Raw genomic sequence first — 26,749 nt, forward strand, 5'->3', positions numbered from 1 at the left:
AGACAAGCTTGAACGAAAGCTTAAACAATGTAAATCCAATTGCATAGACATCTGATATTTATGAGTAATTCGATATTTTTCTTTTTTGCAGTTAGATATCTATGTTTTAACGGTGAATTTATATATTTGATTTTTTTAGTGCAATTAGATATTAAACTTTTATTTTCTTAGCGTAATAAGGCATATAATATTTTTAATATATATATATATATATATACTTATAATTTTAACTATTATCATTTGAATGTGTACAATATATTTATATCTTTTAACTAAATGATATTAAATTTATTAGTATAAAATAATCATAATTGAACAAGCATAATTAAAAAAAAAGTTAAATACCTAATTACATTAAAAAAAAACTTAGATTCCTAATTGTATCAAATAAAAATGTTAGGTACCCAACTACACCGTAAAAATATTAAAGACTTAATTACATTAATAAAAAAAATTAGACACCTAATTATATTAAAATTTGAATCACAATACACGTAAATATTAAAGTTAAATATAGAAAATTTGAGAAGAAAATATAAAATGGCCAAAATTTGATACTTTAGGTTTTGGGTTTGCGGAGGTTAGACAAATGTGTTGGGAAGTAATGGGTTTGAAGACTTTGAGCCCAATTTAAATAAATAGAAAACCCTTTACATTTCTTCTTCAAAAACAAATATCTCTTAATAATTAGATATAATTAAAAAATAAATATTTAATTTATATCACTTTTATTAAGTATGTATTCCTTATTAAGATAAATATATGACGTTTCATTGTATAATCATTTTAAAGTCGATCTGTTACGTCTATTAAAAATTTATTTATTTAATAAATAATCGAAGTATATCTTGATTATTAATTATTTTATTATTTTTTCAAAAACTTTTATATAATTTTTATATTTTTATCATTTTTCTCTAATAAACTTTTAAATGAGTTTGTCACGCTCGACGAGTCACCGTTGAGCACCATTAACTATGAGCACCAATAATTTAATTTATAAAATTTATAAAATTCTAAAGGACTCGACCTATAATTATAAATTAGTTAAAATATAAAGATAAATTATTTAAAATAAAATATTAATTACCTTATTTTTTAAAAAAATGGCTTAAATGCATCATTACCACCTAAAGTTTGTCATTTGTACCGGGTTGTCCCCTAAAGAATTTTTTAAACTTTAAATTATTACCTCAAACCATTCACTCTGCTAGAAATAGTAAGGGTAAATTACATATTTAACCACTTAACTATTTTTACGGTTCTGTTTTGGTCATTAAACTATTTTTTTTCTCTTAAAATCATCACTAAATTTAAATTTTTGTTTGGTTTTGATCACATAAATCGGTTTGATTTATTTTTTTGAACTTACTAACTTTTGTTAACTTGGTCCTTATTTATTTGTTTATTTTTTGTTTACAGTAATCTCTAAACTTGATTTCATTTATCATTTTGATGGTACGTCACATGACACAATCTTAAAATTTCATATCATTAAAATAACTAAATATAAGAAAAATTACAAAGTTTAGAGAATATTGTGACAAAAAAGTTTCATAATTCAAGTTGAGAAAAACTACTAAAATGTAAGAGAAAAATGTTGTGTTTATCCCTATTTTATATTACACATGTCTGGATACTAAAACTCCAATTAGAGATGTTTGATACCATATACAATAATTAAAAAGTTAATTTATGTTTTAAATAATTCAAATTTAGTTGGTCTCAATATTATATATATATATATATATATATATATATATATATACTCAATTTTTATATTATTTATTAAGTTTGAATAGAATGTTGGTTGAACATTTCTGACAAATCATAAGATTAAATACTGAATTTATTTCAGTAGATAATTGTTTAATATGTTTAAACATTCACACTAATAGTTTTTGCGATGAACCCTAATTAATTAAACCATTTTAACAAGTTTAATTTGCAAAAATTATTTATTAAAATTGCGAGTGGAAAAATAATTATTAATTGGTCTAGTGAGATGAGACGTTAGATCTTTTAAATAATGTTAGATGATTTGAATTTAATTGTTGTGAATGAAAAAGTTAGATTAAAAAGATCGCATCTATAATAAATCTTTATAATAACTTAACTGAATTAGTCAATTAACGGTTTGATTAATGATCTCAAATTCAAAAAGAAAACTCACCTATAAAATGCAAAAAGTCCAATAAGTCATGCTCGTGGGGTTGCAATGGGCCCTAATTCTCTATGATTATTAGTTTCTGGAATATTAGAGGATTAAACAATCCTCTAAAACAAGAAAAAGTCCTGCAAAGGGCTATTCAAAATAAAATTGACATACTCTGTCTACTGGAGACTTGTGTTAAATTATAGAAATCAGTGGAAATTCTTAATTCCAAATTTGCACAATGGAATACCTGTTCAAACTACGACTTTGCTTCAAATGGAAGTATTTGGATTCTTTGGAAAAAAAATTTAGATATCTCTCTTTTTCAAGCCACATCTCAATCCATTACTATCACAGGCACTTACATGGGTGGTCCCCTAATCATTACAGTTATTTACGGAAGCAATGATGGTATAACCATAAGATAACTCTGGCAACATCTACGTGAATTGGAAACAATTTTTGGATCATTTCCTTGGATCATATGAGGAGACTTCAACGTTATCTTGCAATCAAAGGAGAGCTCAGACTACGATCTTATGGGTCCAACGTTAACTCTTGATATGAAGGATTTTCAAGAAGTTACTCAAGATCTCCATCTCCAAGACCAACCATTCTTTGGTCCTTCCTTCACCTGGAGCAACAAACAACAAAACTCTTTTCTTGCAAAGAAGCTTGATAGGGTGCTTATCAATCCCACGTGGGTGACTACCTTCCATCACTCATTTGTGGAATTCATTGCACCTGGCGCATTAGATCATTGCATGTCACTAGTTTGACTCAACAGGGAGGTTTAAGCTAACAGACCAAAACCTTTCAAATTCTTCAACTTCTGGACTCTTCATCCTAATTTCTTAAATGAAGTTAGTAAGTCACGGCAACCATCCATTCAAGGAAACCCGATGAAGGTCATCTTCTTAAAGCTTAAGCGTCTGAAAGCATGCCTCAAGATCTTAAACAAAGAATGTTATAGTGAGATTTCAGCTCGAGTGCGTCAAAAGAAAAATGAGCTTGAACAATTTCAACTATCAACTCTGCAAGGAGAAGACACTATAGAACAAGATTTGATTTTACAGAACAAGCTTTCATCTCTTGAGGAAGCAGAGGGAATGTTTTAAAACAAAAAGCCAAAGTCCAATGGTTAAAACATGGTGATAAATGCACAAAATTCTTCCATTCAATTATCTTAGGAAAAACAAAAGAGACACCATACGAATGCTCATCGATGACCAAGGAAGAAGACTTGAATCCTTTGATGAAATGGCTACTGAAGTGACTGAGTTTTTCTCTGGTCTTTTAGGTAATGCGGATCCCGGGGTAAAAAACTGTGACCATAATCTTCTGAAAGATCTGATGCAATTTAATTTGCCTCCATATTATTCATCTAACCTTGTAAAGGCAGTAACTGATGAAGAAATCAAAGAGGCCAATTTCAACCAAGGAAATGAAAAAGCTCTAGGTCCTGATGGATTCACTCCATACTTTTTCAAAAAATTGTGGTCTGTGGTTGAAGAAGACGTAATAAAAGCTATTAAATACTTCTTTCAAGAGACTTTCATCCTTCCAGCCTTCAATGCTACTACCATTGTGTTGGTTCCAAAAGTCCCTAATCCCAACAAGGTTAGAGAGTTTCGACCTATTTTCTGTTGCTCTGTTATATACAAGACAATTACAAAGATCCTAGTCAAAAGGTTGACAACTCTACTTCCAGGAATAATCTCTCGCAACCAGTTAGCTTTTGTAAAAGGAAGAAATATTGTTGACAACACCCTACTTGCTCAAGAACTGGTGAGAGGTTATGAAATGAAATATATCTCTCATAGACATGCCTTGAAAATTGACCTACATAAGGCTTTTGACTCTCTCCACTAGGGTTTCCTATCTTCCATCCTTAAAGCTTTATAGCTTCCTAATACTTTCATTTGTTGGATTAAAACATGCTTTACCAAAGCAAGATATTTCGTTTCTTTCAATGGAAGTTTGATTGGCTTCTTCAAGGGAGCAAGGGGAATAAGACAATGTGACCATATTTCTCCAATCTTATTTGTTCTTGCAATGAATGTGCTCTCCATAATCCTCAACTTGGCTGCTGCCAGAGGTTTGTTTAGGTACCTTCCTAAATGCAAGAAGATCGGACTCACTCACATTTCCTTTATAGACGACCTACTTATCTTCTGTAAAGGAAACATTGAATCAATTACTAGAATCATTAGTGCCCTGGATCAATTCTATGAATTGTCTGGTCTAAAACTTAATGCTGCCAAATGCGAACTATATACTGCTGGAATCTCTTTCAGGAATCTTGAGCATATTTTATAATCCACGGGATTCAAACATGGTTGATTGCCAGTGTGATACTTAGGGGTTCCTTTAGTTACAAAGAAACTCACTGAAAAGGACTGTGTAGTTCTTATTAAAAAGATCAAATTAAAGCTCCATCACTGGTTGGGAAAGCACTTGAGTTATGCAGGCAGATTAGAACTTATCAGAGCTGTCCTCTTCAGTATAGCAAACTATTGGTGCAGACAGTTAATTCTGCCTTAGACAATTATTAGCAGGATCGAACAACTTTGCTCTAGATTTTTCTGGAAAGGAAGTATGATTAAAAGATACCAAAACATGGAACAAAGCATGTATGCTACAACTTATCAGGAACATCCTTACGGGATAGGGATCATTGTGGGTAGCTTGGATCAAAAGCTATGTTATTAAAGATCAAGACTTTATGTTCATGGAGGTTAAAGCAAATTCTAGTTGGTGTTTCAGGCGCTTATTGAAACTTAGGGGACTCCTGTTTTATCTACATGATCATTTAAAACAAAAGATTTCTTGAAAGACCTACGGGTACAATGAGATAAAGTCCCTTGGCATAAATTGATATGGTTTCCCCTTCACATTCTCAAACATAGTTTGATTACATGGATGGCGCTTCTAGATAGACTCCCAACTAAAGAGAGACTCCTTAGAATGGGAATTGTTACTGATGGCTCATGTATAATCTACAAAGAGGCTACGGAGACTAGAGATCACCTATTCAGTGACTGTACTCTGCAATTTCTATATGGAATAGTATTCTTAATCTCTCTAGTTTAGACACACCTCCTTTACCATGCGTGACCATGTTAGACTGGGCCTGTAGTGCTTGGAAAGGTAAGTCCCTTCTCACTACCATCTTGAAACTTGCTTGGTACGCTTTTATTTATTCCATGTGGGAGGAAAAGAATAAAAGATTATACCGATGAAGCACAAGAAGTGTGGAAGAAATAGTTAACTCTATTAAGAAGACTGTAGGTATTCAATTAAGAGGATGAATATAAATAGATTAGATAGTATAAATATTTACCTTTGTAATCGTTGGGGAGTTTAACCATCGATTTTGTTGTAAGTAGGTTGTAATTTATCCCATTTATGGGATATTTTTTGTAGTAGAACTCTGCATCTTGGGTAATAAAATTAAAATTATCCACACAAAAAATAGATGCAATGTCAGTCGTTCATCCTAATTCTACCGAACGTTCACCACTAGGATTGCTTAATGAGTTTACAAACTCGCTAGCAGATCGAATTTGATTCGATCAAAATTAGATTAAAGTCTGATTTAAGTTGATTCAACTTTAACTCGATTTGAAATCTTAATGAGTTCAGTCAAGTAAAACCCAACTCGACTCGATAAATTCGTGAGCATCTCGTTAATTTTTTTAATAATTATCTTAAAATTTTATTTTATTTTAAAAATTATTAATTTACTAATAGATAATAAAAATAATAAATTATTAATATATTAGTTTTCTAATAAATAATAAAATATATTACATTATTAACTAATTATTATTATTTTACTACACCCAAAATTAAACACTAATTATTGTTTTAATTTATTTGTGGATTGTTTCTTTAAAATTTAAACTCTAAAATTGTTTCATACACTTTTTTGATAATTTTTGATTAAATTTACTAATTTATGTTTATATTAAGTTTTATATAGAATTAGTAAATTTTACTATAGTTTAAAAACAAGATAAAAAAAATTGATGAGTTTAATGAGCAACGATCTTAACGAGACGAGTGACAAATTTTTTAACAAACATGAGCTGAGCAAATTTTAATGAGCTTAATGAACAACAAATCAAGTTGAACAACAAATTTTTTAACTAATACAAAACAAACATTATCTAACTCATGATTAATTCGCTCAATAAATACCCTACTCGCCACTTTCGCAGTCTATGTCATGCCCTGCTGAGTGCTCTTATCTTTATCCATTTATTCTCCTTTGATCTTATCGGTTAATATTGTTTCTAAAATGGCTGATCCATCATTCTAAGGTCCAAAAACAAGGATTTTATTCCTTTGACTAAACTTTTTCATTTTTTTAAATTTATTTTCATTTGTTTGTATAATCTATATAGAATATATAAAATTTAAAGTTGAAAATTAAGTTAAAATAAAATTATATATAAAATTAATATTAATGTTTAATTAAATTTAAATTATATCGACCAAATCATACCGTTGAACAAGTTGAGGATAAATGAGTGAAGGACCAAAAATACATTTATGTTCCAATACATGGCAAGTTCTTGTCCACCATAGGGCTATAAATGAGACGAATCAGATCGCAAGCTACTCGAGATTGACTTGATCAAAATTTTATAAATACCCGATTAGAAAGGACTCGAGTTCTGAGCTCGACTCGAGTTCTTAACGAGTCGAAACAAACTACTTCATACTCTACTCAAAAAGCTCACGAGCTAATTGAAAAATACATATATTAAATTTTATTTTTTTAAAATAAATTATTAATAATATTAACATTTACGTATTGATTATTTTAAAAAATAATATATATATATATATATATATATATATTTATATATTTAAGATTCGAGTTTGAGTTTGAGTTCGAGCTTTAACCGGTTTAAGTTTAAGAATTTTTTTTATTTTGAACTTTTTTAGCTTCAATCCATAGCTTAGAGTTCGATTTTAAAAATTTTAGACTTACGAGTTTATTAGCCCCGAGTCAAGCTTTATTTTAGAATTTTCAAGTTGAGTTTAACAATATTCAAGAGTAGAACCATGATTTTATTAAGACAAAGGTTAAAGTATTTTTTATTTTTCATAATATAATTTTTTAATTGAAAGGGGAGTAAATTTTTCTTTATTAATTTTTCAATATATATTTAATATTAATTAATACTTAAAAAATTGGCGGGGCTCTGAACTTGGTGAAATTCCGCTTATGATAATATTCGAGCTCCACTCAATTTGTTTACGGCCCTACTCCACCATAAACAATAATAGAGAATGTTATGTAGCAAGAAGATTGGCCTCGAAGGCAATTGATATACCAACCCCAGCCGAAAACTTAATTAAGACCGTTAATCAACCCTTCCAATAAGAACTACACTCATGGATAGATTGAGGGAAGAACGGGAGTTGTCCCTTAAATTTTTTATTTTTTATTAATAAAATATTTTTATCTTTTAAAATTTTATAAATTTATTTTATTTTATTTATAATTCACTTCCTAACATAAAATCATTTAAATATCTTTACTTACTCTAACCTATAACTATAAGACACGTGTGGGTAGGTAATTACCATTCCTTAAGTAAAAGCTATAAGCTTATCAGGTGACGTGTAGGGGAAAAGGTATCTATATGCATGGAAAAATATGTAAAATAAATTTTTATTATCTAAACCACATAATTATAAAATTATCATCAACATTTGTATAAATAATTACTTTTGTTCATTTTTAGAGTATTTTTATTTTATCGTTTTAATTTTTAGTCAAAGAAATCTTTATTGGATGGAAAATATTAGTTGACTAACGATTAATACATATTGTTCACATGACATTTTCACATGTGTTCAATTACTAATGTGTCAAATGACATATAATCACTTTGATCACGTGACGTATATAATATCATCACCTACCACAACAATATATATATATATATATATATATGATTATTTTTACATGCAGGTCAGAAATATTTTGGGGATTTTAGGTAAAAAAAACCTCCAATAATTAATTATTTAGAAAAATAGCCCAAAACATCATTATTTAGAAAAATAATTTTTAAATTGTCCTCATAGGACTCGTGTTCTGCAAAACGCATTTTAAAGATCTCATGTTTTGTAAAACGCGAGATCCATTAACTTTTCAGATAACTTCATTTAATTTATGGATAAAGAGCACTATAAATGCATGGGACTCACATTTTCAAAATGCGATGTCTTAATCGTTTTTTGCAAAAAGTGAGATTTGGGAGTCAATTTTCTAAAAAAATCAGATTAGGTTTTTTTTTTAAAAAATGCTGTTTGGGGTTATTTTTTTTTCAAATAATTAATTAGTGGGATTTTTAATATAATAACGCCAAATATTTTAACAAGCTTAGGTATGGCTAAAATTAAATAAACTTTTTGTTAAAAAAAAGGAGGTGAGGCCATGTTTGGGGTGCCTATTTCGCTTCCCATTAATGCTGGGATGGAATCACATTCCCCTACCTACCTACCTCTATCACCAGATGACCCCATGTTCTTCCATACTACGCGTACCTTCTTTTGTTCTCATCAACTACCTACCTTTAATTACATTTAATCATTTTAAATTATATAATATGAATATAATACATTTTATAAAAACAAAATTTGCATAATAAAATATAATATGATTTATTTATAGACGTAATATATATATATATATATATATATATATATTTTTTTTTTTCAATTTATTTTTTTATCTAATCTAATAACTTTTTGGGTAAATTACGCATTTATTACATAAATTATCAGTTTTGACATGTTTTAATACCTAAACTTTCCTTGTTTTTCAGAAGCATAACTATTTAGATCAATGAAGCCCAAATTTTTCATCCTGCAACCTTTTTGACCATCTGAACGTGATTTTGGTCTCATTTTCATTGGGAATCGCTTTAATTTGCCCAAATAGACGATAAACTCTTTGATTATTTCATCTTCCGATCTCCAAGGTCCACCGCCCGATGAGTCTGAAACTAGACTATGTTAGTTGACTCGTCATTCTCGTGCTCTACTGTTTGGATTGATCACTCGTCCACCGGAGCTATGTCACGCTAGCTCGTCCATTAAGTTTTTAACAACGGGGTACTTAAATGAAATAAAAATTAAATGTTAGGTATGAATTTGAAAATAAAATGAAAGTTTAGGTAATGAAACAAACCAAAACTAATAATTTAAGTACTAAATGTGTAGTTTACCCTAACTTTTTGTTTTTTTTGCTTTCATATATTTATACAAATAGTTTAACAAATTATAAACAAAACACAACACGCATTGTATGTGCGGTTTGTAACAACTAAATAAACAAATGGGTTTTGTTGGTTAAAAAACAAGATTCGGTTACCTACCTTCCAAACATGTCACATGTTCTTCCTCGTCTCTTTCTCTGTGGTCCAAGCAACCAAAGATGCTTAAATTCCGCTTTGGTTAATAATTAATCGTATTATTATCGTAATTGCCTGTTGACTTTCTATATAGAAAGCCACAATTTCATTCGTTATTCCTTTCCGATAGCCCCGGAGATCACATGTATATTTGAGTTTAACTCATTTTAATATCATATTAAGTTGCACAAACTTAGTAGCTTCGGTATAAAAGAATTATTATTATTCTTTCAGGTCTCGAATTTGAATATCAGGAATGTCAATGGTACGAGTTAAATGTCAAAAGGTCAAGAATTATCTTTAAACATGTATTACTTTGTATTTACTCCATATTATATATAAAAAAATATCATATTAAGTTTAGTTTGATTGATTTTACTGTTCGAACAATATATAAAAGATATGAGGTTACATATATTTTGGGTAAAGTACACAAATAGTCTCTCGACTATTGGGTGATGCTTTATTGAGTCTCTCGACTATTAGAAGTTATAAAATGGTCCTCCGACTATTAGAAATTACAAAATGGTCTCCGACTATAGAGTGTTGCTTTGTTGAGTCACTGACTATTAAAAGTTATAAAATAGTCACTCGTCTATTTAGTATGTTCTAAAATCGTCCTTTTTCGTTAAAAAAAATTGACAACAATCTGAGATGGATTTTAACCTGTTGACTAAGATATGATAGTTTTTTTCTAGATTTTGATATCAAATTTTTATCATATCTCAGTTAGCAAGTTAACATCTAACTCAGAATGCCGTCAATTTCTTGGTGAAAAATGACAAGTTTGAAACATACTAATTAGTCAGGGACTCAACAAAGCAACACCTTATAGACAGATGACCATTTTGTAACATTTAATAGTCGAGAGACTCAACAAAGCATCACCTTATAGTCAGGGGCTATTTATGTACTTTACCCATATATTTTAATGTTTAATATCTTTTAATTTACCAGTGAGATGAATATGAGTAATATATTTATTATATCTGAAATTATATGTTAACATTTTTATCTTAAATTTATTTTAAAATTTTTTAATTATTAATAATATTTAGAACAAGTGGTTACAAGTTTTTAGTTTACACATCTCGTTTTTTTATATTGTGAGTTCAATATCAACTAAGAGAAAAATTCTCACTCCCTTCCTTCTATATAAAAACTTAGTTCAAAAAAATTATTATCATATTTTATTAAATTTGTTGTTTTTCTAAAAATAACTTTTAACAATGAAAATAAATACAATAATCAATATAAATATATTAAATAATTACAAATAAAAATAAAAACTCTATAAATATATTGAATAATCACAACAATAAAAGATAAGTATTATTCTTTTTAGATGACTCAAATTTAAATAATTATATTTATAAAATATATATACATCGATGTAATATCAATAATTAAACTAAATTCTATATAAATATTATTTTATAATTATCTAATTCTATTAAAAAAATACTGATGGGGAACTGACTTTGTTACGAGGAAACCAATAAAAAGAGGTGCAAAGTAATAACTATCGGCCTATCGCAGAGTACGTTTTGGGTGCTAGGTTTCATAATTTTAAGCATACTATCACTATATCACATTAAATAAATATATATATATAATAAAAATTAGGATAAGTTCTATGTTCAATATTTAAATTATTACTTTTGTTCCGTTTTGGTATCCAAACTTTATTTTTTTTCAATGACATACTTAACATTTAGTTTAAATTTTAATTTGATACATCGTGGATAAAAAATTACGATAATATTAACATGTTACTATAAGTTAATGCCATGTCATATTGGAAAAAAACCAAAAAATATCACATCAATAATTCTGTTAATTTTTAACGACGAGATATCAAATTAAAATCTAAACTAAACGTTAGGTATGATTTAAAAAAACTACAATTTAGGTACCAAAACAGAATAAAAATAACAATTTATGTACTAAATGTGTAATTTACCCTAAATTTTTTTAATGATGTATCAAAATAATATAGAGTTAATTGTATTACATGTCCTCCAAGTATTATACTTATTTTAAATTGGTCCCAAACTATTAATGTTTCAATTTGATCCCTAAATTATGACTATCATTCTAAATTAGTCCTTAAACTTTTAAATATTTCAATTTCATGCCCAACCTATGACCTTCATTCTAAATTAGTCCCCAAAATTTTTTGAACGTTCCAATTTTATCCCAAACTATACGTATATACTAATCACTTGTTAATAAAATTGTTAGGCCTAGTTATATTATTATATGTTTGAAAAATCAAAATTTAGGTTAAACTATGGTTAAAATTAATTACTTATTTGGATGAATTTGAGAATGAAATTGGAGGATTCAAAAGTTTGGGGACCAATTTAGAGAGAGTGTTATAGTTTAAGTATGAAATTGGAACATTAAAAAATTTAAAGACCAATTTAAAATGAGAGTTATAGTTTGGAGATATATGGTACAGTTAACCCAATAATATACTATTAAGATATATGAGATTATCCTATCAATCTTCAGCCGTGTTTTTATAGCCCGAATATGGTACGCGCCAAAATTTTATTAAATGCCAAGTATGGGCAGTTATTAGATGAAGTGAGCTGGTGGATTTAGGTGGAGAAGGAACAGCCACTGTGAATGGAACGTCAGTTAAGATACTATACACGTAAGTTTTTTTTATTAAATTAAGGTGATTTGAAAATAATATTGTTTTAAATATCTTCAATCAATTGATAATGAATGTCTAATTATCATTGCAGTTATTGAAGCTTGAATCCATAATCTCTAAGAACAAAAAAAATTATTTAACTACTGAGGTAAGTTGAATCGTGTCATGGGTTATGTTTATTAAATTGTTTTAATTTAAAATAATTGCATTTCAACAGTTAGTCAAGTTCATCTTTATTTATTCATTTAACTACTCTCTTTTTTTTACTAAAATTTTTTATTTTCCTTTCCTCTAAATAAGAATAAAATTAAATTTAAAATTTTTCAAAAAAGTATTTTAATTATTTTAATTAATTAGTTTACACGGTCCTAGTGGGTATTTCTCTCACAAAATAATTTTATAACTTTGTTTAAGGTTTTGGGCGGTAAAACATATTAAAGTCTTTCTTCAATGGTTAATACTTACATACATGTGTTGATACAAGGTGTTAGAATTTTAGGAATTTAAACCTATAAGGTTAAATTTAAATTTTACTACCGTCACTTTAACAAATAATTTGTAAATTATTATGTAAATTCTAATTAAGTTTCAAGTATGCCTTAACCTAAACTGAGGGAGTCATCTCAACCCTAAACTTTTTTGTATATATAAAAAGAAATCATAGTTACGTGTATTGTTTAATATAGTAATGCATAACAACGACCATAATACTTTATAATAAATATTTTATATATTTTCCCATGACGCAAAGAAAGAAGAAAGAAGAAAGAAAGAAAGAAACAGAATTGTGATATATTAAATATATTTTATGTTATTATGTCTTAATTTTTTTAGCGATAAATAATTAAAATAAAATGAAAACATAAAATTAAATATGATTTAAAAAAATTGAATGACTAAAATAAAATCAAATATAGTTAGACGAGTAAATACAGAGTTTAATATAGAATAAAATGTAATTATTAATCTCTTTGATCCTTTATTATACTTATACAAAATTTATAATTTTTGTTTAGATAAAACTCAAGTACATCTGTTCAACCCATTTGTATTTTGACAGTTCCTACAATTTTCACTTGTTTGGAACCCCAATTGGCAACACAAACAGACAGAAGCTTGAACGGAGACCCCTGTTGTGGAACTGTTGTTTGGAATCGGCCGAGTTAGCAGTTGAAACCCAAGTCGTCGAGTTGTTCTTCCTTCCAAATGAAGAAACTCTGGGTAGAGTTGTTGTTCTTCATCTGTAGTCATCCCGCTGCTGCTAGAGTTGCCTTCTTCGAGGGATTCCGCCTTGACCTTAATCTGGAACTCGTTGAATTTGACATCCAGAGATCGGTTTGCAGTGAGTTTGGTATTTGAAACTCTGGGTACGCTTCTGAAATCCAACTCAGTACCGGGTGTAGTTGAAATTGTATTTGTATTATCGGTAGCTTGATTGAGTGGACGATGAGTTTGAGGGTCGATTCCTCTGCTCAAAAGCTTCCTTTTGATGTGGGTGTTCCAGTAGTTCTTGATCTCATTATCTGTTCTTCCCGGTAATCTCGCCGCTATCAAAGACCATCTGCCATTACAGATATTCAAATCTCCATCAGAAATGGAAAAAAAAGGATTGGCAAATGATTCGTTTTCAAAAGAGAAATTAAGAACAAACTTGTTTCCGAGTAAACTGTGGAGTTGGATGATAAGTTGATCCTCTTGTTCACTGAAATTTCCCCTCTTAATATCAGGTCTCAAGTAGTTAATCCATCTTAATCTGCAACTCTTCCCACACCTAAGCAACCCTGCATGCATGCATGCATACATACATACATACATACATACATACATGATTCAGGACATGAAATTAACTAAGAACAAAAACGAATGCAAGGTAGGGAAAATGGCAGCACCGGCAGCTTTGGGGAGGGAAAGCCAGCAGCCTTCACCATGGATACGGATGTAGTCGGTGAGACGCTGGTCTTCGTCTTTGGTCCAGGCACCTTTATTGGTATACAGCAGGGTGACCGTCCCAGTACAATCTCCAGTTCAATTCCTACCTTGTACAAATCAAAACACACCAACTTTGGCGTATGTGTGTGTGTAAGAGATTGAGAAAGTGTTAGCGGTTGGTGTTTGTAAACTGAAGGGGAAAAGGGAAGTGATAATGATTTGAAAGGGAGAGCAACCGAGAAAGATGGGATTTATTATAGTGGGGGAAGAGGCGCGCCCAGAGTGAATACAGTGGTACATGTTTTGCTGTTATTGCAACTCGTAATATCAAGGGTTTAAAATCTAACTTGAAATTGATAGATTTCTATTCGATTTGATTTGTTAAGTTCGATTTTTTTTCTAAAAAGTTTAAATTTAAGTCGGATTGGATTTTATAAAAGAGTGGAGTCGGGAGGGTTAGGTTCAAGTGGAAGGTGAAAAACACCGACCCAATCCGACTCGAGCAGGGGCTTTTTTGGCCTAGGCCTACCTAGTCAATGGTCCACCCTTGCCAAAAATGGGCAAATTACTTATTTAGTCACTCATTTATTATTTAGTTTCTATTTTGGTCACCCAACTATTTAACACATAATGTATCGGTTCTGTTTTGGTCACTCGTCTTTAAAAAAATACCAATGATGTTGACGTATCATCATAAGATAATGTCGCGTTAGAATTGGAAAATAATTTAAAATGTTATATTAACATATTGTTACTTTTAAACGGTGGGTGATCAAAACTGAACCAAGCCATAAGGTTAAGTATGATTTTGAAAAAATAATAGTTGAGTGACCAAAATATAAATTAATAGGTGAGTGGTCAAATAGTTCATTTACCATAAATAAAAATACGTGAATTATGTTAAAAAAGTTATATTAGTCCAATTAATATATTTTTTTCTAGATTTATCAAAATATAATAATAAATTATTTTAAATTATTATATTTATATTGGCCTAGGCTATAAAATTTTTCTAAATTCGTCTCCGGACTCAGGGGAAATAGTATATTTTCTTCAAATAAATTTATGGATAATTACTATAATATATTCTCTCTATTTTTTTAATTAAGTCATTATTTTATGTCAGGTCGGGTCGAATTAGATCGAATTTATATTCTAAATATTGGGGTCACGTTAGAGTTAAGTGGAGGATATATTTTTCAGGTAGGGTCAAATCGGGTGGAGAGTATATATTTTTCGAATCAAATCTTTTCAGACAGAAAATATATACTTTCAGGTCATATCATGTTGATCAAAAACCCGATCCAATCTGATCAATTGCCATCTCTAATCTTTAAACTATTTGTATTTCATTATATAAAAGTCTAATATAGAGTGTGTAAGAACACGAGGGATTGATACCTACTTCATTAATTTATTTAAAATATAAAAACACATGTAATTCATTAATAGGAGTGTTTACATGAAGTAACTATTGATGTTATATATTAGTATTTGGTGATTTACTTAAGGAGGGGTGGGAGAGAGTAGTAGTTAGGGAGAGAGTAGTAGTTAGGGAGGAGCAGTAGTCAGGGAGGAGCAGATGGTTGAATTTGGTAGGTACGTATCTCCACCTTTGCGCAACTTTCATTTTTTAATAAGGTAATAATAACTGTTTAAATTCTACTCAAATTTAACTTTAAGTGTCTAAAAAAATTTCGTTAAAAATAGATGTCTAATATTTTTTAGGTGCTTACACTATAATGACAATTAAATTCGATTGTTAATTGACACATGTCACTCTAATATTTTTTTAAAGTTTTTATTTTATAAAAAATTAAGAATATTATTAATTTAAAAAACCCAAAATTGTTTGAAATAAAAAAAAACTCAAAATTCTAAAATCCCTTATCCCAATCCCCATATCAGCTGTCTTTGGCCATTACTGTTAAACTATGTTTCGATATAAAAAATTTAAGGTAAAATATTTTGGACTTGAATTGAATTTATTCAAAGTTTTCAAAAGGTTTCAAAAATAATTCAAAGTCCATTAAATTCGGATTTGAGCAAAAATGCAAATGGGTACCGATACCCCTATGAATGAGTATCAATACCCCTTATGAATGGGTATGAATGCCCCTTATGAATGGGTACCGATACCCCTATGGGTATCAATACCCTGTGTACCGATACCCCTATGACTGGGTATCAATACCCCTATGAAGGCTCAAACATCGAATGCGAAAAGGGTACCGATACCCCTATGGGTATCTGTTGAGTTAATCGATCGACGAATCGGCCAAGAGGAGGGGTGAATTGGCAATTAAAAATTTAGTAGAAGCTTTTGCAGATAATTGAAAATATTTGCACAGCGATTTAGAGTGGTTCGACTTTCTCAACCAAAGTCTACGTCCACTACCTTAGTTATCCACACTAAGGATTTTCCAACAAATTCACTAATTTGTTCTTTCTTTTCAAGACAAAGAGTAACCTTACAACTCCCTCAAGAATTATACCCCAAATTCTTGAGCACACTCTTTTTCAAAGAGAAATACACAAATTTCGCAAACTTACAAGAAAACCTCACAAGGTAGATTGTTTGCACAATTCTAGAACAAAGAAAGAACACTCAAAGATAAATACAATAGAGCACAAATGGTGTTCTTGAAAGCAAAATGAATATTGAATGAAAAATAGGCTTGAAGTGCTCAAATAATAAGTTTAAGGCTTTCTCTTTGATTCTCTCTTTTCTCTTGTTTCTTATTGTTGATCAATGGCTCCTAAGCTTGTTTAAATACTCCTTGGATCACTTCTGAACGTTGGGGATCATTAGTGGAGTTAATAGAGATGTTATTGTGTGAAAATAATTAATAAAATAGTTGGGAGCATATGGTGCATCGATGCATAGGCAATATGCATCGGTACACTATGTGTAAAATTCAAATATTTCGACCGTTAGAAGGCTCAGTGCATCGGTACACTAGGGGTGCATCGATGCATAAAATACATTCGATGTTTTAAACAAGCCTGGAGTGCATCGATGCATGGTTTGTGCATCGGTACACAAAATGCATTCGATGTTCAAAATATTCAGGAGTCCATCAATGCATGCCTTGTGCATCGGTACACAAATGCATTCAAAATGGGGTGTGCATCGATACATCACTTTGTAAAATTGATTTTTGGCTCGTTTTTGGTTTGAAATACTTTGTGAAAATTGTTTCAAAAATATTTTAAGTATAAAACACAATTTTACACTTTCGTAAGGATTGAAATTGAACTTTGAAAGACTTGGAGTAATATTTTGATATTCGAATAATTGTATCGAATATACTTAGAAAATCATTTGTAAAATCTTAAAATTCATTTATCTTAATTTGTTATATCGAAACATCAAAATTTTTTCAACAATCTCTCCTTTTGATATAACAAAACATTTGAGTAATTTTATGATTTTCTATGAAAATAATTTTTTGAAATCAAATCTTTGAAATTACTTCCCCTTACTATAATACATCTTTCTCCCCCTTTTTGTTAAATAAAAAAGACTCTAAAACGTTTTTAAATAAGTTTGTAATACAACCAATTGATTTTTAGAAATAACTTAAGCTGCTAAGATCACAATCAAGAAAGGTTAGCCACTAGTTTCATAATTCAATATTCATAACAATGTGAAATGAAACAAATTGGTCATAATGCAACTAATATGTAAATGATGCACAATATGAAATTTTAAACCAAACCATATATATATATATATATAATAAGTTCAAACATCAACAAGCATTCAAGTTTAAGCATCTAACATCCATAGCAAATTCAAATATTCAAACACAATCCAAAAGCATCAAAATGTTTAACAATAAGTTTGAAGGTCAATTCAAGAAACTAAAGCAAGATAGGTCTAGTCGTCCATGGGAGGATCGGGAGGAGGAGGATAATGTGCTCGCACTTCAAGTGTGAGAGCATCATACATTCACGCATCTCTCGTTGAAACTCAGTCAGTTGAGACTCCATGGAAGCAAACCTTAGATCAAATGACTCCATAAATGATCAAAAATATGGAGGCATTTGTTCCTCTTGTTGTGCCGGTTCCGATGCCGGAGAATCATCATCGGGTACGCCATCGTCAATATCTTGCATAAGTTGTAGAAGCTCTGGATCATCATCAGCTGCCGGAGAAGGTGGAGCTCGTGAAGAGCTAGCTCCCGGAGTTTGCTCAGTGGGACGATAAACCCATAGACCCGTTTCTTTATCCTTTTTCCATCCCGCTTTCTTTAAAGAAGTAAGATTGATTTGGTTTTGGAGAGGGATATGAATATCAAGAGAGACCCTAAGACCGAGTTTGATAAACAAATTACTAAGGAGACAACCATAAACCAAGGATTCTATATTCTTAGAAGGAAGAACGTTTATGGTATCTACTAACTAACTAAAGATGATCTGTGGCAGATTAATCTTCTTATTATGTTGGATACAGTATATCCACCATATATCTATGATCCTAAAGGAGGAATACCTACCTCTGGATGGTCTAAACCACCAAGAGATCATATAATGAAGGAATCTATCATGATGAGTTCTTAGGGTACTTACACTATCCTTATACTTATAAGGTATATCCACAATTTCCTTTTCATTATATAAACTTGAGTTATCTAGTCCAAAATGGGTAGCAATTGTGTCGGAGTCAATAAAAATGAATTGACCTAAAAAATAGGATCAAATTCCTATAGTTTCGGATCAACGCTCATTTTGGACACATACAACATTGGAATAGAAGATGCGGACTAATTGATGATAAACAATAGGTTTGAGTTTAAAGAGTTATCAAACTTCTAGGATTTAAGAGTAGGAAGAGATATTGGAAATCCATATCTTCCATAGCTTGGATCGAAGGGATACGGTCTTCCCGGATTTTATATGACTCAAAACAAGTATGGTACCTATGGTAGAGATATTGTCTACGACCAGGTACGTTGAAACAAGAGTTCAGAATGGTCATATTTGAGTTATTTGGATTTGGATTAGGAGGAATTAGAGGTCGGTTTTGACTCGAGCGACAAGATGATGTCCTAGGTCGTTTAGGATTAGACGTGGGTTAAGAATCGGAATGGGATAAGTAACCTGCAAATTTAAAGACATGTATACAATATAATCAATCCCAAAACTCAATTGAGTCCGCAATAGTCAAGGTTCTCTAAATCGAATCCTAATGGGCAAAGTTTTGAAAACTATTTAAAAAATAATGTTTGAAGATCAAAATATGTATAGTTTTCATGAAAACAACATAATTGAATAAAAAACATTAATTAAAATAATAAAATTTGATTTTTTTTTCGAAATTCAAAGAAAAGTTTGAAAAATTATGTGTTTTTGACAAAATTGGTTGTAAAATCTAGTTTAGAATCATCATATAATCAATGCCCAATAATTTGTTCAACCTAGAACTAATTAAAACTAATCATAATTTCAAAAATAAATAAAACAGGGGTTTTAGAAAATATTACCTTGAAATTTGGATTTGAGTGAGAATGTGATGATGTTTTGCACGTTTTAATGATAGAAGCAGGATTAGGAGTTGAAGAGCAGTTGGATTATGACCTTAAAAATTTTTTTTTAAAGAAAATCTGAGATTAGGGTGTGAGAGGGGACGAATGATGCACGGTTAAGAGTGTTTGGGGTTTTAAAGGAATGAAGAAAAATAAGCATTTTAAACCCAAAAACCCGACTGGTGTATCGATGCACAGCAGAGTGCATCGATGCACATTCAAGGCATGCATCGGGGTGCACCTTCATGGTGAATCGATGCACATTCAAGGGATGCATCGATGCACTAACTAGTGTATCGATGCATTAAGCACAAAAATGTCAAAAATTCGTTTTTAAACACTCAAAATGCTAAATTAATTAGCTCTAGTGGTATTGGCAATTCATATATTTGAAAATTAACTATGTTCAAACAATCAAATAAAATCCTTAAACTACATTTGAACATATAATTAATTCTCACTAAGAATCATAAACTCCCCCTAACTAATAATAAAGAACGCAATCAAAAGAGTTATTTTTATAAGCATTTTTCATTTCTAATTAAAAGTGCTAAAATTAATTTAAACACTAAGTGAAGATAGGTCAGTTAAACCTAATTCTCTCCTAAGTGTCCAAAATCTTTCTTTGTCTAAAGGATTTGTAAAAATATCCGCTAATTGGTGCAAAGTATCAACAAATTCTAGAACTACATCTTCCTTAGCGACATGGTCTCTAATAAAGTGATGTCTAATTTCAATGTGCTTAGTTCTAGAGTGTTGGACGGGATTTTTAGTGAGACAAATAGCACTAGTATTGTCACACTTGATAGGTATGGTACCTACTTCAATTCCATAATCAAAAAGTTGTTGTTTCATCTATAAAACTTGTGCACAACAACTACCCGCTGAAATGTATTCCGCTTCAGTAGTAGATAATGTAACACAATTTTGTTTCTTTGAAAACCAAGAAATCAACATATTTCCTAGGAATTGGCAAGTACCGGAGGTTTTTTTCCTATCTATTTTGCATCCTCCATAATCCGCATCAGTGAAGGCATGCAAGCTAAAGCTAGAGTCTCTAGGATACCAAAGTCCTAAACTATAAGTATCCTTAAGGTATCTAAAGATTCTCTTAATAGCTAGTAAATGGGATTGCTTAGGGCATGATTGAAATCTAGCATATAAGCAAACACTAAACATAATGTCCAGTCTACTTGCGGTTAGATAGAGCAAAGAGCCAATCATTGACCTATACAATTTAACATCCACACATTTACCTCCTTCATCTTTGTCAGCTTTTGTGATGCTCATTGGAGTGGCATGAGGTTTCATATTTTCCAGTCCAAACTTCTTGAGCATATCCTTGACGTACTTAGCTTGATTGATGAAGATGCTATCTTTTTTTTGCTTGATTGGAGTCCCAAGAAAATGAGGGCTCCTCTATCATGCTTATCTCAAATTCACTCTGCATTAGCTTAGAAAATTCTTGGCAAAGAGTATCATTAGTAGAACCAAATATTATCATCAACATAAATTTGAACTACTAAAATCTTTACCTTTATGCTTTAAAAACAATGTAGTGGCAACCTTCCCTTTTAAAAAACCTTTTTCAATTAAAAAGTTGGAAAATCTTTCATACCAAGCTCTAGGAGCTTGCTTTAAACCATAAAGCGCTTTTGTGAATTTAAAAACATGATTTGGAAATTTTGAATCTTCAAAACCAGGAGGTTGTTCCACATACACTTCTTTTATAAAACCATTTAAAAATGCACTTTTAACATCCATTTGATATAATTTAATTCATAAAACATGCAAATGCTAATAATATTCTAATTGCTTCCATCCTAGCTATGGGAGCGTATGTTTCATCATAGTCTATGTCTTCTTCTTGAGTATACCTTTGAGCAATAAGTCTAGCCTTGTTTCTCACTATATTACCACTTTCATCAAGCTTATTCCAAACACCCATCTAGTACCTACAGTAGATTTATTGTTAGTCCTTTTAACTAATGTCCATACTCTACTTCTCTCAAATTGATTTAACTCTTCTTGCATAGCCATAATCTAATGTTCATCATTTAATGCTTCTTTAATATTCTTAGGCTCTATGCATGAAATAATCCAACATAATTACATATATTTCTAAGATAATCAAGTGGTTACCCCTTTGGATGGATTACCTATTATCTCCCATCCTTGACATAGTTATACTCTCTTGGGTAAGAGACTTCCCTTTCTTCAATGGTTGGATTCTCGAGAACATCATGAGTTTTCTCATCTTTCGTTTCTTTCTTTGATGATGGTTCTCCAACGTCATGTTTAGCGTCATTTGCTTTTATAATACCTATATCACCATTTACACAAGAATCATTCCTCAGAAGGGGATTATCATCGAAAACAATATGTATAAACTCTTCCACAACTAAAGTTCTTTTATTAAATACTCGATAAGCCCCAGAAAAATTCCTTCATCACTTTTAGCATCAAATTTGCCAAGATTTTCTTTACCGTTGTTTAAAACAAAGCATTACATCCAAAAGGATGAAAATAGCTAATGTTAGACTTTTTTTTTGAAAAGTTCATATGGAGTTTTCTTAAAAATAGACCTAATCATTACTCGATTAATAACATAACAAGCGGTATTTGTGGCTTACACCCAAAAATATTTTGACAAATTGTTTTCACAAAGCATGGTTCTAGCCATTTCTTCTAAAGTTCGATTTTTCCTCTCAACAACTCTTTTTTGTTGAGGAGTTCTAGGTACTGAAAAATTATGGCTAATACCATTAGAATTACAAAACTCATTAAATCCAAGATTTTCAAATTCAGTGCCATGATCACTCCTAACACTAGTTATGGAGTAACCTTTTTTGTTTTGGATTACTTTTGAAAACGTGATGAATTTTTCTAATGCTTCATCTTTAGTACTTAAGAATAGAACCCAAGTATATCTAGAATAGTCATCTACCAATACAAATGCATATTGTTTTCCACCCAAATAGTAGTCATAGTTGGCCCAAAAGATCTATATGGATCAATTGCAATACTCTACTAGTTGATACATCATTAATGGACTTGAATAAAGCTCTTCTATGTTTTCCTTTAGCACAAGCATCACAGATTTTATCTTTGTTAAATTTTAGCTTTGGCAACTCTCTAACTAAATCTCCTTGAATTAGTCGTTGAAGAACACTCATGCTAGCAAGTCCTAGTCTCATATGCCATAACCAACTATCATGCTCATCCTTAGCAATTAGGCATAAATTAGTCATATCAATAAAATCTAAATGCACCATGTATATGTCCCTATTTTATGACCAACAAGCATAATAAAAAAATGGATGCACTGTCAATCAATTTTGGAATCATTTAATTTAAAATAAGACATTGTATTATTTATCAAATTCATTTTTCAAAAGATTATGCTTTTAACCCATTCACATATAAAACATTATGCAATGTCGAATATCGAGATTAAGAACTTATGCATAAAGTTTTTGAAAATGTTATGCATTAAAACTTTATATTATAAAAAAATAAGATCTATGCATAAACTTAAGAAAAATTTAAGGTCAAACATTGCAAAACCAAAGTTCTAGAAAAATCGATATCAATTGTTAAAGAGATATCAATTACATTTAAAGACAATTTTGACCAAAAAAATATTATGACGAACTGTAGTTATGAAAATTTCTGAAAAATTTAGATTGTTCATCATAAAGCATTTTTCAACATAGATGAGATAAAACATAATCATTCAACATTTAAAACCTCATGCATGCATAAACTAAATGAGCAACCAAATAATAACATTAAGTTTAGAGGTTACCATTCCTTTTTCATGTTGGCCAGAGTATCTTGAATATCATCATTTTCATCATAATTTCTCCCACACACCTACAAGAGACATTTAAGTAGATTTTGGTATCCAAATTGCTTTGGATCCTTGAATGTTAGTTTCGATGCCTCTTGTTCCTTTTGGTACCCATACTTGTCTAATTTTAAATCGTTTTCCTTTCTTTAAAGGGAAAGTATGTTCCTTATGACCATGTTAATGACAATGTGAACATATAGACATTATTGAACTAGATGAATTATTTAAAATGATATCTTTTTCTTTTGTTCAGCATTCAAGCTTAACTTTCAAATCGAATTTTCTTTTCTATACTTTCAAATTTCATTTTGAAAGCTCTAAATCCTTCTTCAAGATTCATTTTGATTTAAAATCCATTTTCGTTTCTAGAAGAAGTTTTTTTAATTTGAAAATTTCTTTTCAAAGTTTTCAGATTTCGTTTTTGAAAGCTCTAACTCCTTCTCAACATTTTATTTTGATTTTCTAAATCTGTTTAGCTTTCAAAAGAAGATCATTTTTAGCTATAAATTTAGAAATCAACTTATTGTATTTGGAGTTCATAGTCTCAAAATCCGAAAATAATTCATCATAAGCATCTTGTAACTCATTAAAAGATTTTGAATTTAATCTATTTGAGTTAGAAGATATATTTGGCTCTGTGAGAGCTAATAGAGACATCACCTTTATTGGTTATTCTTCTTCCTTGTCTATAGATCTCCTCAAGCTTATTCCACATCTCCTTGGCATTTGAACAAGAAGAAACTCCTTTATATACATTAGGATCAATTGCACAACACAACATATGCATAGCCTTTGTGTTTTGTTGAGCTTTCTTCCATTCTTGATTACTCCACTTCTTTGCCTTCTTCATAGGAGAAGAATATCCTTTCTCGATTATCATCCAAGCTTCCATATCAATGTTTGGATAAATATCATCATAAACCTCTTCCAATGACGTAATTTGTTCCATTGAAGTATGGAGGTACGTCAATTGGTCTGGATTCTTCCATGGAGAACCAGAAGTGGACGCCATCTTTATCGATTTAAATCTTCCCGGATCTACTCAAGAGGTGATTAAACCTTAAAATGAGTCAAGCTATGATACCAATTGTTGAGTTAATCGATCGACGAATCAACCAAGAAGGGGTGAATTGGCAATTAAAAGTTTGGTGGAAGCTTTTGTAGAGAATTGAAAATATTTGCACAACAATTTAGAGTGGTTCGACTTTCTCAACCAAAGTCTACGTCCACTACCTTAGCTATCTATACTAAGGATTTTCCAATAAATTCACTAATTTGTTCTTTCTTTTCAGGACAAAGAGTAACCTTACAGATGCCTCAAGAATTATACCCCAAATTCTTGAGCACATGTTTTTTCAAAGAGAAATACACAAATTTCACAAACTTACAAGAAAACCTCACAAGGTAGACTATTTGCACAATTCTAGAGCAAAGAAAGAACACTCAAAGATAAATACAATAGAGCACAAATGATGTTCTTGAAAGCAAAATGAATATTGAATGAAAATAGGCTTGAAGTGCTCAAACAATAAGTTTAAGGCTTTCTCTTTGATTCTCTCTTTTCTCTTGTTTCTTATTGTTCATTAATGGCTCCTAAGCTTGTTTAAATACTCCTTGGATCACTTCTGAATGTTGGGGATCATTAGTGGAGTCAATAGAGCCGTTATTATGTGAAAACAATTAATAAATAATTGGGAGCATATGGTGCATCGATGCATAGGCAATGTGCATCGGTACATAATATGTAAAATTCAAATATTTTGACCGTTGGAAGGCTTAGTGCATCGGTACACAGGGGTGCTCGATGCATAAAATACATTCGCTGTTTTAAACAAGCTGGAGTGATCGATGCATGGTTTGGCATCGGTACACAAAATGCATTCGATGTTTAAATATTCAGGAGTGCATCGATGCATGCCTTGTGTATCGGTACACAATGCATTCAAATGGGGTGTGCATCGATGCAATGTAGTACATCGTACATCACTTTGTAAAATTGATTTTTGGCTCGTTTTTGGTTCGAAATACTTTGCGAAAATTATTCAAATTATTTTAAGTATAAAACTCAATTTTACACTTTAGTAAGGATTGAAATTGAACTTTGAAAGACTTGGAGTAATATTTTGATATTTGAATAATTGTATCGAATATACTTAGAAAATCATTTGTAAATATTAAAATTCATTTATCTCAATTTGTTTTATCGAAACCTCAAAATATTTCAACAATCTCCCCCTGTTTGATATAACAAACATTTGAGTAATTTTAAGATTTCTATGAAATAATTTTTTTGAAATCAAATCTTTGAAATTACTCCCCTTACTATAATACATCTTTCTCACCCTTTTTGTTAAATCAAAAAGACTCTAAAACGTTTTAAATAAGTTTGTAAATGCAACCAATTGATTTTTGAAATAGCTTAAGCTGCTAAGACACAATCAAGAGAATGGTTAACCATTAGTTTCATAATTCAATATTCATAAACAATGTGAAATGGTACAAATTGGTCATAATGCAACTAATATGTAAATGATGCACAATATGAAATTTTAAACCAAACCAAATATATATATAATAAGTTTAAACTTCAACAAGCATTCAAGTTTAAGCATCCAACATCCATAGCAAATTCAAATATTCAAACACAGTCCAAATCATCAAATTGTTTAACAATAAGTTTGAAGGTCAATTCAAGCAAACTAAAGCAAGATAGGTCTAGTCGTCCATATGAGGATCGGGAGGAGGAGGATAATGTGCTCGCACTTCAAGTATGAGAGCATCCATACGTTCACGCATCTCCCGTTGAAACTCAGTCAGTTGAGACTCCATGGAAGCAAACCTTAGATCAAATGACTCCATAAATAATTGAAAATATGAAGACATTTGTTCCTCTTGCCGTGTCGGTTCTGATGCCGGAGAATCATCGTCGGGTATGACATCGTCAATATCTTGCATAAGCTGCTGAAGCTTTGGATCATCGTCAGCTGCCGGTGCAGGAAGAGGTGGAGCTCGTGAAGAGCTAACTTCTAGAGTTTGCTCAGTGGGATGATAAACCCATTGACACATTTCCTTATCCTTTTTTCATCCCGCTTTCTTTAAAGAAGTAAGATTGATTTAGTTTTGGAGAGGGATATGAATATCAAGAGAGACCCTAAGACCGAGTTTGATAAATAAATTACT

The 26,749-nt window shown here is 30.5% G+C and overlaps 1 protein-coding gene and 1 pseudogene across 1 annotated transcript; one reads left to right on the forward strand and one right to left on the reverse strand.

The window, feature by feature from the left end:
• The first annotated feature begins 3,370 nt into the window (after positions 1-3,370).
• Positions 3,371-4,474, forward strand: LOC120177707. The gene is made up of 2 exons (XM_039183758.1): positions 3,371-3,943; positions 4,154-4,474. Exons 1-2 carry the CDS (start codon positions 3,371-3,373, stop codon positions 4,472-4,474), a joined length of 894 nt encoding a protein of 297 aa, XP_039039689.1.
• Positions 4,475-13,279: 8,805 nt separating this feature from the next.
• On the reverse strand, positions 13,280-26,635 carry LOC120177708 (annotated as a pseudogene).
• Positions 26,636-26,749: the final 114 nt, after the last annotated feature.

Source organism: Hibiscus syriacus, unplaced genomic scaffold (assembly GCF_006381635.1).
Source record: "Hibiscus syriacus cultivar Baekdansim isolate YM2019G1 unplaced genomic scaffold, ASM638163v2 tig00112305_pilon, whole genome shotgun sequence".
NCBI classification, from domain to species: domain Eukaryota; kingdom Viridiplantae; phylum Streptophyta; class Magnoliopsida; order Malvales; family Malvaceae; genus Hibiscus; species Hibiscus syriacus.

Excerpts from the sequence above, each read along its gene's own strand:
- LOC120177707 (XM_039183758.1), top strand. The coding sequence starts at position 3,371 with ATGCTCATCGATGACCAAGGAAGAAGACTTGAATCCTTTGATGAAATG. Across the intron at positions 3,944-4,153 it reads CCCTACTTGCTCAAGAACTG|GGAGCAAGGGGAATAAGACA; the intron begins GTGAGAGGTTAT and ends GGCTTCTTCAAG.